Source organism: Trifolium pratense, linkage group LG5 (assembly GCF_020283565.1).
Source record: "Trifolium pratense cultivar HEN17-A07 linkage group LG5, ARS_RC_1.1, whole genome shotgun sequence".
In the NCBI taxonomy this organism is placed as follows: domain Eukaryota; kingdom Viridiplantae; phylum Streptophyta; class Magnoliopsida; order Fabales; family Fabaceae; genus Trifolium; species Trifolium pratense.
This window is the reverse complement of record NC_060063.1, coordinates 466500-479006: the sequence shown is the minus strand read 5'-3', so window position 1 is coordinate 479006 and position 12507 is coordinate 466500. Positions and strand designations below refer to the sequence as shown.

Below are 12507 nucleotides of genomic sequence, written 5' to 3'. Positions count from 1 at the left end.
AATGATAAAATTATTAATTCCATATACATATACATCACAATCAAGAAGCATAGTTTTTAATATCTTCTATTTTTATATTACCTATTTTTTAATATCTTCCCACGTCTTCTAACTTGGAGAATTTTTTTTTAAGTTTTTGATAGAAACTGGAGAATATTGAATATGGATTTGCTTGTTAATCACGATCATTTTGCTCCCTAAAACGGAATTAGTATTTATGTTATAGACTCTGTATAGTTTATTGTGAGACATACTCCACTTTTAATTTGAAGTTATTTAACATTAACCAACGAGTATAAGTCACATAAGTAAATTTGTATGTGATACTCATAACTAACTTGTAACCAATTTTTATTTTACATGAACTTGTTCTCATTGTTTGATGAATAAATACCCCAAATTAATTATGAAGGGGTAGTGATGGGACTTTTCTACAAGTGCACAGAATCGTTATCAAATAATAAAGTAGTAAGTTATCGTCTCCACAGAGATTGAGCCAAAATTACTAGTTTCGCTTAAGAATTTAGAAAATAAATGATTTTGCATTCGCTTTGTTGGTTTGAGAGAGTTTGACTGATAAAAATAAACAAAAATAAAAGACAGTAAAAGTAAAAGACAATTAAGATAAAAGGGTGTGTGTGTGTGGCCACACGAGATGATTAAGTGTTTCAAATCCCTCCTCTATTCCTGCTTGGTAACTAGCGTTATACTTTTCTTCATTACTAGTTATAATCTATCGGATTAATTTCCATTAAAATAAGCATAGTATTACTATTCTTATTTATATTGCAATCTGACTTATAGGTCTAATCAATGTTTCGATAGGTTTACCTTTGGTTTTATAGTATCATCACCTTTAACGGGTTCAGCCTCTAAAGAGTGCGTTCTAATCTTTAGAAGTTCAATGTTTGACAAGTTCTCTACTTCCGATTGATTTACCTAATCATTGCAGAATTTAACTATGTGTGATTCTTAATTCCACCCTTTCTTCAGATACTGAATTTAATGGTCTCATGTTTGGTCGGATGAATTGTCTTTAGTTTCGGGCATTTAGTTTGTTGTCACAGGATCAACTAAGTGCTATGGGTTTGTTCTATAACGTGATCAAGATTAAGAACAAAACATCAAATCAAGACAATTATAGAAAATAACTGAATAACAATCGAATATAAATTTTTTTGAACCATAATTACATGTCTCAAACATTCATAAGGGAGTTCATCTACTCGACCTAACCTAGAAAAATAAAATTACAAAGACAATAAAAGAAAGGAACCATGTTGCCTCGGAGTTCCTTGACCCTCCTTGCCTCCTCCTTAGAGTTCTCCTAACTCTACTTGAATATTGGAGTAGCTCTCAATATTTTGGAATGAATAATTGTGAAGGAGGAGGACTATATTTATAGTTTTTCAGCTAGATTTGGGTTTTTTCTTGCGCTCCATCATACGCATCGTGGCCACGATGCTGTTCAAATTCGTCTCATCGTGGCCACGATGGATCATATCGTGGCACGACGAAGAGTTACTCAAGATTTTCTGTTTTTCTTCAACTGCCTTCATCGTAACCACGCTAATTCTCATCGTGGGTACGATGATGCACGCATTTTATTACGTTTTCGCGCTTTTTTATGTTTTTTCTAGCTTCTTGGCCAAAATAACTTCATTTTTCAGATTTTTGTTTGCTTTTGGTCTTCAATTGCTATTAAACTACCATAAAATAGTACTAAAAACATTATATAATTGACTATCATCAGGTAGTTTAGAAAAAACCTAGTTAATTATTTTATTTTGCTCTCTATTAGACTATCTAATTTGGTTCGAGAGTCAGTTTTGGGATCAAGTAGTTTCAGCTTCCTCCCAATCGCAGTTGCAGGAAATCAAACTATAAACATCCCTAACAAATCCAATGTCAATCACGATTAAACCAACTAAGTGAGAATTTAAATATTAGTTGTAGTATTTACAATAGTTGGAACTATGATTAGATGACACGCGTAAAGGATAATTTATTGAATAGTAACATTTTTTTATGATAAAATTAATTAAATATTAGTTATAGTTTTTTTGTGGCCAAAACTTCCACAACCTTTGCTTTTATGTTTTTTCTTCATTCTTTCCCTCTCTATATATAATGGAAAATCATTGTTTTTCACAATCAGATTGAAGCTTCAAATTTTCAATCTTTTCATCATCAACAACAATTATCATCCATGGCATCTCAAACTCAAAGTAAGTTCACAATTTCCACATCACCAACAAGTGAAAGTGGTAGCAACACAACAACACCGTTGCCAAAAGGTCAGTGTTTATGTTCTCCAACAACACATGAAGGTTCTTTTCGTTGTCGTTTACATCGTGGTTCATCATCAACTACTTCAACTTGGATTAAACGCACCAAATCCATGTCTAATAATAATAATAATAAGCATGTTGTTTTTGTTTCTCCAAATTCTACTTCATAATATGATATTAATGAATCAAGGTTGATTTCTTGATCATAGTATATACGACATATACAAGGTGTTGTGAGTAGTGTCGTTTCATATATGCAACTCTTGATTAATTAATTACTATATTGTTACTTGTTAGTGTTAATTCTTGGAATTAACCTTCTTGTTCCACAAATCTCAATTTTCCTATGCTCAAATATTTACACATACTAGCTAGCTAGTTATTATATTTATAAATATGACTATGTGGGGAAGATAGATGATTATAATATGTGTAGCTAATATAATCATTCTAAATATTTTATGGAACACTTAAGTGGTTTTTATCTGTAAATCCTAACTCAACCGACAAAAATGTTAAAATTGCTAATTAGATCAGATGCGAAGTTTGAAACATTGTCCCTTTACTTTGTGTGTGTTGAGTATTGGCTTGTCATTTCGTTACTTTAAGTGTTTAATAACAATTAAAGTGATGTTCCTTTTTGTTTACCCAAAATGTCATGTCCTTTTTTTGTTTTTTAAATGTCCTTTAAAATAATATCTTTATATATTTATATATTTGTTAATCATGTATGTTTGGATGTGCGGCATATTTGTGAAAAAAATAAATACGGTAATGTAAAAATTCTATTTTGTAGCTTCTGAAAATCACGTCAATTTTATCTTGGCAAAGCTGATCCAAACATAAGCTTATTTGTATAGATATGTATAAGATGTTTTTCGTGATTTTGAGATGGTATTAGGGGATTTTGTGTCCACAAAAAATTGAAACATGCACTAAGAAAATATACACAATACACCGTCTACTTGTTAGTGATTAGGAATTGAGAGCATCTATGATAATCTCTTTTGGTTCACCCATTTTAGTGTATCATGATATTGTTTTTCTAGACAATATGAAAACGGTTTAGAGTTGGATTGGATTTTAATGGTCTATGATTTTGGAGGTATATTGCAAATATTTGGTTGAAATTGAAGATAATGATATACAAAGAAATCGATTAATTGTGATTGAAAATGTGGCAAAATTTCTAGTACACAATTGAGCTAAATTTTTCACTATACATAATCTTGTTTTTATTATTGTATCAATAAATTTCACTATCTCACTATTTATCTAATAGTAAAGCTTATTGATGCAATAACAAAAATAAGTTTATATATAATGAAAGATTTATCTCCTATTCACATTTTCCAACAATTTACTACCATTCAAATAAAATCAAAGAGACTCCCCTGTTCCGCGCCAGCCTTCCCCAACAAGTTATGATACATTCAAGTAAAACCAAAGAGATCGACTATGCCGTTCCGCCAACCTTCATAAGGTCACGCCACGACAAAAAAGTCTTACCATTTGTCAACGACACATCATTGTACAAGAAGTTGAAGGCCAAAACAACCCTATCAAATGAATTGTGAGATGTAAAATATTTATGTAATAGTAAGATTTATTATACAATAATAAAAATAAGTTTGCACATAATGAAAGACTTTTCTCATATTTGATAAATCCTAAAAATGTATTGCAAATATGTAGAATTGGGAAATATGATAATGATGTAGAATTGGTTCAAATTGAAAAAAAAAAATCTACATAACTTCCAAATGAAAACCATTGGCTCTAGAATCTTGAGAAAGACCGTGCTATTCTATCAAATATCAAGTTTTTTATCTTTTCTCTAGAAACGGAAATTTTCAGCCTCTTTCACCTTTTCTTTCTCTTTTTTCACTTTCCTTCAAAGAACTATATGTTTAGAAATTGGACAAATAATTGAGAGACTAACTTTTTTTACTTCACAAATGAATCAATGCCACGTCATATCAAAGTTAATAGAATTAATGCTACTTCTTTACGTATTTTGAGAAAAAAAAATTGATTTATGAATTGAGTAAGGTGAATCGTGGCGTAATTGCGATCAGAATGAGACTAGAATCACTTGATGTCATTAACTGACGTCGAACAAGATTAAGCGGTTCAGTGGATCTAATACTAGTGGTGAAAACCGACAAAAAACTTTGGTTTATGAACTATATATATTGATCAGTTTTGATATTTTATCTTAATTTTGAATAAGTATTAATAATTGTCACAGAGGAGTGAATTCAATGATAATAATAATAATATATTGTTTTTTAAATTAGTTTACAAATTAGAATTGAAATTGCTATCATAAATATTGTGAATTCGAATAAAGTCACACTAATAAAATTTGATGTGCACAGTAAATAAATCAAGCAATCAATATCAACCGGGATGCCAATAATAATCGCAAGCAAAAGATAAACAACGAGAAAATTAAATAAGCACACAATAATTGTTTACTAAGGGTGATAATACAAGGAGAGAGAGTAAAACTGAGGTTAAAATTTCGGATTTTAAAATAGGGGGTAAAATTCCGATTCAATCAAAATAGAAGGGGTAAAACTGCATTTAAGCCTATTGTAATATGCTAATAACTAACAATTTCTCATTTGAAAAAAAAAGAGGTTTATGCAGTTCAGTCCAAAGATGACCTATGTCTGAAGGAGAGAGCGGTGAATCAATGGTGATTCAATCCCAACCCTAGTGTTTGTTACCAAGAGAATTCTCTTTAAACCCTAGTCTGAGCGTTGACTTCAAATCCTTATTTTCTATGCATAATACAGTCCATATATATAGAAAAATAAAACCCTTAAAAATAGGAACTAATAAACGCCGCAGATCTGCGCGCATGTACCAGTGCATACTGACCATGCACCAGATTGGACACGTTTGAACCTCATGGTACGTGGTTCAATTCCCACGAAAGGCAAAAACTCTACTAGAGAAGGGAGTAGAGAAGATTGTGAGGTGACAGTACCAGGATCGCCTAAGAGAGGGGTTCGGGCTGTTACACGTCTAGGTCACAGTTCTACAACACTAGTTCAAGATAAAACCCTTATCTTTTTCCCAATCACATCACAAACTATGTCGCATGACACATACTATGGCTAATGAAAACCTCAAACTTTGACAAATTAATTTCTTGACGGGAAGCTTTCCCCTATGTGTTCAAGATTCTAAGAAATTGGTTCACCTCAACATCATTAGCCCTGTAAAATGAAAAACAATCATTCACAAAACGTATGTGAGACACATCAAAGGCATCTCGACAAACTTTCGCTTTGTGAACATCAGCCTTTCCCACCGCTATGTGAACAAGAGAAGTCAGCTCCTCAACCACCAAAATGAAAAAATACGAAGCAAGGAAATACCCTTGATGAAGCCCCCAACATGTGTTAAAAAATTCCATTGTTGTTTAGCTAGTCTAATATCTTAAAATAGGTGGTCTAAGACCAAAGTCCAAAACCATGAGTCACACACGCTCCCAAAGTGAAATATTGTTGCCATTTCTAATTTTCCATCTACACCATGCTATGAGAATAAATTTAGAGTTACAAATACTCCTCCATACAAAACTGAGATTATAGAGCTAAGAAAATCACATTTTGAAAAATATTTGGCTTTATACTATAATAATTTAACAATAAAAATAGTGAGATTAGTCAAAATGCGCCAACCTTATTTTTCCAACATAGCTAAATAAATAGCATAGTCATCGATTAATTTTATCATTACAATATTTACATAATAGATTTAATTGATATGCACTGAAATAATTTTACACGGTCAATCAATACTAATCATGTTTTCTGCCCATCACCTCACTTCACTTTCTTATGACATGATAAAATAATAATTTTTTATTAGACGATCGTGTAAAAGTATTTTACATCCGTATGTACATATCAATTAAATTCAAACAAGATTATCACGACTGTATAACATAGTATTTGTTTGTATTTACGTATGGTTGTCCGATGGTGTAGGACTGGACAGGACACTCAATTCAAAACAACAACAACAACATGACAGGGAAGGACGAGTTTGTTTCTTACTCGCCCCTTCCCTCCAATCCTAACTCCAACCCTAATTCCAATCCTTATTCCTATAATCATCCTTACCCAAACCAAAACGTCGTCGTTCTCCTTCCCTCTTACCGTCCCCATTCCCGCCACCGCAACCACAACCACAACCGCAACCACCTCTGTCTCATCTTCTCCGCCGCTCTCCTCTTCCTCGCCGTTGCAATCTTCATCCTCTATCCATCCGACCCGGAAATTAAACTCACTCGTATCCGAATCAACCATATCGGAATCCGAACAAACCCTAAACCGATTCTCGATCTTTCGTTTTCTCTCACTGTTAAAGTTCGTAATCGAGATTTCTTCTCTCTTACTTACGATTCACTTGTTGTTTCCGTTGGTTATCGTAATCGTCAGCTAGGGTTGATATCTTCTGTTGGTGGTGGTCGAATTAGGGCTCGGGGATCGGATTATGTTGATGTTGTGTTATCTGTTGATGGATTTGAAGTTATATATGATGCTTTTTATTTGATACAAGATATTGCTAAAGGTGTTATTCCGTTTGATACTCATACTCGTGTTGATGGGAAATTAGGGCTTCTCTTATTCGACCTTCCTTTGAAGGTACATCTCAATTTTTATGTTTTGGTTTGATGTTGTATTGTATAGTATATAGTTTTATTTCTTTACATAGGGTATGGCTATGTTTGAATTGACTTATTCGAGTTTTTCTACTAGCATAGGCACTTATTATGAGATGGTTTGAGAGAATTTATGATATTAAGTTGTTTTATTTATAAAATTGGCGGGTATGAAGCACGGGTACGCCATTTGAGGGAGAGTACCGGTACAGGTACAGGTACGTACCTGTACAAGGTACATACCGGTACCTTAGTTTATACCCGTACCATAATTTATACCCATACACACATTAGTTTTTCTAAAAATGCCGTACCCCGTACCGTACCAGGTACATACCACCTTATTTTATACCCGTACCGTACCAGGTACATACCACCTTAGTTTATACCCGTACCATAATTTATACCCATACACACATTAGTTTTTCTAAAAATGCCGTACCCCGTACCGGTACCCGATAGGTACCCGTATCGGGTACTGGTACCGTACCCGCACCTAGGCAACTAATTGAGTTTATTTTTTGTCGGGGAATAAATTGGGCCCAGAGAAAATTGTGAGGGACCAAATTGGGGCTTCACTTTATTAATTATTATTGCTAACGGTATATAGTTTTATTTATTTATTTAGGGTTCGTTTGGGTTGACTTATTTGAGGTTATACACCGGCATATGTGCTTATGAGACGGGTTGAGAGAACTTATGAAAACAACTCATCGTATGTTCATAAGCTGATTTTAGCTTATTTCCATTAGTTCTTTTAGATAGTTTATGAAAACAACTTATAGGTTATACGGAGATGATTTTATTTTATCTTGTGTAATAGGAATAGCTTATTCATAAGCAGCTTATATGGTATAAGCTGCTAATAAAGTTGTTTATCCAAACATGAACTTACTTATTATTATTATTATTTTTTTATTATTATTATTATTATTAATATTTTTAATATTATTATTATTATTATTGTTGGTTGTTGTTGTTTGGAATTGTAACTTGTAGTCTTGTACCAACTAGGGTTGCAATGCAATAGATAGTTTTTTTGACCTTCGGCAACATTTGCTATAACTTGAGTTCAAGTATGGAATTTTGCAGTTGTTAGGTTATAATTTCAATTTTGCGCATTTTTAAATAGCTGGCTAGGTAGTTAATAGCGGCAAATGGCGCTGCGATTGCGCCAGATCAGAGCGGCAGCTTGCCGCGATGGCGAAGGCAGGGTGGTGCGGATTAAGTTTGCGGCCGCAACAAAAGAGATCATGTTTGGATGTAGTGAAGCGCATCCGTTGTTCACGGTGTTCTCGTCTGCAATATTAAATATAAGAGGAAAGCTCCCATTTACCCTTAAAATTTAAAACAATATAGGGGTATTATGCGGTTTTTGCAGGATTTGGATTAGCTGCAGTTGCTAATCTCCTGCAGTCGCTGCAGTCAAATCACAGCCCGACCACTAATCAAAAATCAAACGCTCTGAATTTTGCCATGTCACTTAAAACTGCAGCAACTCGCTTTAATGACCCTATACGCTCCTCCCGATCTCCAACGTTAATGGCTCTGCAACTTTTAAAATTCCATTGACAAAGTTTTTTCATATAAGCATCGACAAAGCTTCTATAACTTCTATGGCAGAATTGTTGGGATAACCTTCAAGTTATGCACTTCTTCTGACCTGTAATCACCTTCAAGTTTAGGAAATTAGGATGGTTCTAGTTAAAAATGGAGCAAGAAATTCTTCAATTTCAGTTCCACACAAATTTACAACATCTTGTAGTTATAGAGAGATGTGGAGCGTGGTACTATTTAATCCGACACTAATGTTGTGCGACACTGGCATGCACAAGTGTGATGAACCTTAGAAGGTGACGCTGTCGCACTTGTCCTGACGTCACCACCGCAGTTGAGCCCCTTTACCATCCCTGGCCGCTTAACCTTGTCGGTCGATGTTCAATACAAGGTTATTGGAAAGAAGGTTGCAACGTGCAAGACCCGTTTCCACCACACACAAAAAAATGCTTACTTTTAAGTGACATGGCAAAAGTCAGAGCGTTTGATTAGTGGTAACGGTAACAACGCTGTGATTGATTTGACTGCAGCGACTGCAGAAGATTAGCAACTGCAGCTAATCCAAATCCGTTTTTGCACTCAAACCCTAGTCTTATTCTCTTCTCTGCGTTCGCTGACAACATTTCTCTTCCCTTTTCTGTGAGCTTCCTTCGACGCAGAGCCACCGTCTTTCCTTCCGTTCTTTATTTTTCCTAATCTGTTTTTTTTCACCTCTGTTTCCTTCTCTTAATTTCCCTCCTCTCTATTTTCTTCTTTTTTTTTTTTGCTCCCCTATTTCTTTTTTCCAACCTCTGTTTCGTTATTGTTTCCTTTTCTCTTCCGTATATTTTTCCACCTCCTGTTTCATTAAAGACGGGCTTCTTTGTTTCCCTAACTTTTGTTGCGATTTAAGTGTGTTTTGATCAAGTTTTATGGCTTTTAATTGTTAATTATGAGCTTCGATTATTTGTTTGATTTTACATTAAATGTGTTTATAGTATTATTTATGTAATTTAATCAAAAAATATTATCAAGTAGCGGTCGCCCACTATACGCTTTCCCACTTTTGGGGTTGGCTGTTCTGCGCCACTATCCGGGATTGACTACCTAGGTATTTGTATAAGTGATGTTGTATTAGTATAAGCTATTTCCGTTGGTGAAGAGTGTATTTGGTTAACTTGTTTTTTGTAGCAAGCTAAAAACCACATAATGAACATGTAATAAGCTGTTTTCATAAGCTCAACTTAGGGCCTGTTTGATTGATTTATTTGAAGTTTTCTACTGACATAGGCACTTGTGAGATTGTTTGGGAGAACTTATGGAAACAGTTTATAATATGTCTATAAGCTATTTTTAACTTATTTCCATAAGCTATCCAGAATAGTTTATGAAAACAATTTATAGCTTATATGAAAATTGTTTGACTTTATTTTATATTTTGTTGTAGACTTAGCTTAAACATTTACATGATAAGTGGCTAAGCACTTATGTTAGAAGTGCTTAAATAAGATGTTTAACCAAACATGGCCTTGCACAAATAATTATTTCGTATAAGATGAGCTGTAGATAAGTTCTTCTAAATGCGCCTTTTAATCTATTTGATACCTATGTAACTGAAATTCTTTATGCTAAATCCAGGCAACAGTGTCGTGTGACGTGTATGTGAACATAACCAAGCAGACGGTTGTACGCCAAGACTGCTATCCTGAGGTGAGATTTATTGTTTATTCCATTGAAAGGATAATTTTCAATTTCTTCTTTTTTGGTCAACAAATGACCTATTTCATTTCTTTGTCCTTTCCATTATTTTGCTGAATTTCATGATTGATTTTTGGTCTATACTTTGGTTGCTGATGTGTTAGTTGTAATGAATTGTATTAATCTCTTTGTATTTTCACATGTAGCATTTTTTAGTTAAGTTTCCCTTCCCTTAATATCAAACACTTTGTTTTTTCCAACCTAGATGGATACACCAGTTCTGTCCTTTTTGTAGTGTGATACAGGAGAGGCAGTATTGTGGAGTTATCTTCTATGAGGGCCAACAATGAAAAAAAGAAATAAAAACCGCATATACTTGAGGGGCTTTTTTGTGTTTGGAGTTTGAAACTGCATGGCTGTTGCTTATTAGGTGGAAGTAAACTTTTAAAATGCTCAATTTTTCTTTAAGTAATACCCGCCCTTCTATCAAAATTTTGAAATTTCAAACAATCAATGGTCTAAAATGTTATACTAAGTTTAGCATTTGGATGTAGTAACTTCAGAGAACTCACTGTGCTTTCTAATAAGCTCCATGCAAATGACATAGATAATAGATTGTAGGATTCCTTTATATGGTTGTGTGCATTGTTTTTGTTGCTTTGAAGAAAACCTTGGATACTATTTTTATTTGTAATTGTATAGTAGTGCAGCACCTTTTTTCTTTCCATTTTTTATCTACTTATGACACTTTTTTTAAGCTGCGGTTATGTAGTCTTATACCACCGGCTGATGTAATCATGTTCTTTCTACTTGCTTGAACTAGAGAAGCATTTTCATAAAACTATATTTTTCCTATGATTCTAAGAAATTCTGCAGAATAGACTTGAAACTCGAGGACTCCATACTTTTATACCCAATACCCCATCCCCATAAATAGTTTGAAGTGTAAAGGAACATAAATCAATTTTAGCTCGAGTATACACTGAAGAGGAAACTTACCTTCTGCAATCCTTTAGGATGCCTATATGCATTTCCAATACTAATAGCTAGTAATGTTGAGTTTTCAATTCACACAATTCAACTGTTGATGCATATTCATAAACTAGGAAATCTGTATTATTTATGAGATATATAGTATGGACAGAATTTGCTAATCCATTTTGTACATTTACTTTCAGTCACTGGGTGATACATTGGATCGGAATGCTAGTATTGGAGCTGGAGAGTCACTGGGTGATACACTGGATCGGAACGCTAGTAATGGAGCTGGAGAGACATGATGATTTATAAAGCTTTAGCATCCTTTTTTTATACAGTGTTCTACTCAATGGATTCTTTCTAGTGTGCTACATGATTGTGTATATGCATCAGTCACTCTTGTAAATTCTGGTTTAACTGAGATCACAAGCATCTTGTATCTAATGCATGCATAAGGTAAAATTAATGAAAGTCATACTCAGGTGTTTACTAGTTCTGTGATTGAGATATAAAAGTATGATTTTCACGTTGATACAATTTTAATTCTCCGTTGTATCTAATGGCATGCTATTTTCATAGAAAGTTTAGCAATGTCTCCCAAAAGATCAACTTGCGCATGTTTGGATTTACGGTGAATTTGACGAAATCACAGTAAGTCACCGTGATTTTGTAAAGGCTACACATTGTAGGTTTAACAAAATTACACTGCCGCCGTGATTTTTTAAGTGCATTATAGTTTATAGATCAGTTAGTATGACCAGGATTTTTATTTTTGGTTCTAGAATGAAATTGAAGTTTCTGAATTGAATCTCGATTTCTTGGTGGAGCATCATTGTCAATGTTTGGTTGATGGGTTGCTTCTAGCATCAAAGTTTTGGTGCCACTGTCTGATTTAACAAAGATTCTGTTATCAGTGGGTTCTATCAAATGACATAAAAAGCTAAAGTTCTAGTAGAATTTGTTGGTGATGGAACATGCATATACCAAAGATAATAGGGAATGGAATTAAAGTGTAAAATCCCTTATTCTTGTGCCTTAAAGATGGAATACTTTTGATTGTTTATTCTAACAGGCAAAGGGAATCATACATATGCCTTCTCATTAGTCATCATTACATTATTCCCAAATAATGCTAGCGATCAAATTAGTTTGAGGGGGCATGCTTTTGTTTTTAACTTCCATACATTGTAGTGTAGGTAGAACCAAACATAAACTAAGTCATTCAAGACTGATAACGACACTGTCTTGTACAAGTACTTCAATAAATAAAAAAAGTTTAACTTGAAGGAATAATTTTAAACATATTTGTAAGATGCTTTT

General features: G+C 33.7%; 1 protein-coding gene across 1 annotated transcript; it reads left to right on the top strand.

Moving 5' to 3' along the window:
- The first annotated feature begins 6271 nt into the window (after positions 1-6271).
- Positions 6272-11724, top strand: LOC123885291. Its single transcript, XM_045934567.1, has 3 exons — positions 6272-6958; positions 10150-10221; positions 11388-11724. Exons 1-3 carry the CDS (start codon positions 6338-6340, stop codon positions 11487-11489), a joined length of 795 nt encoding a protein of 264 aa, XP_045790523.1. The 5' UTR covers positions 6272-6337; the 3' UTR covers positions 11490-11724.
- The last annotated feature ends 783 nt before the right edge of the window (positions 11725-12507 follow it).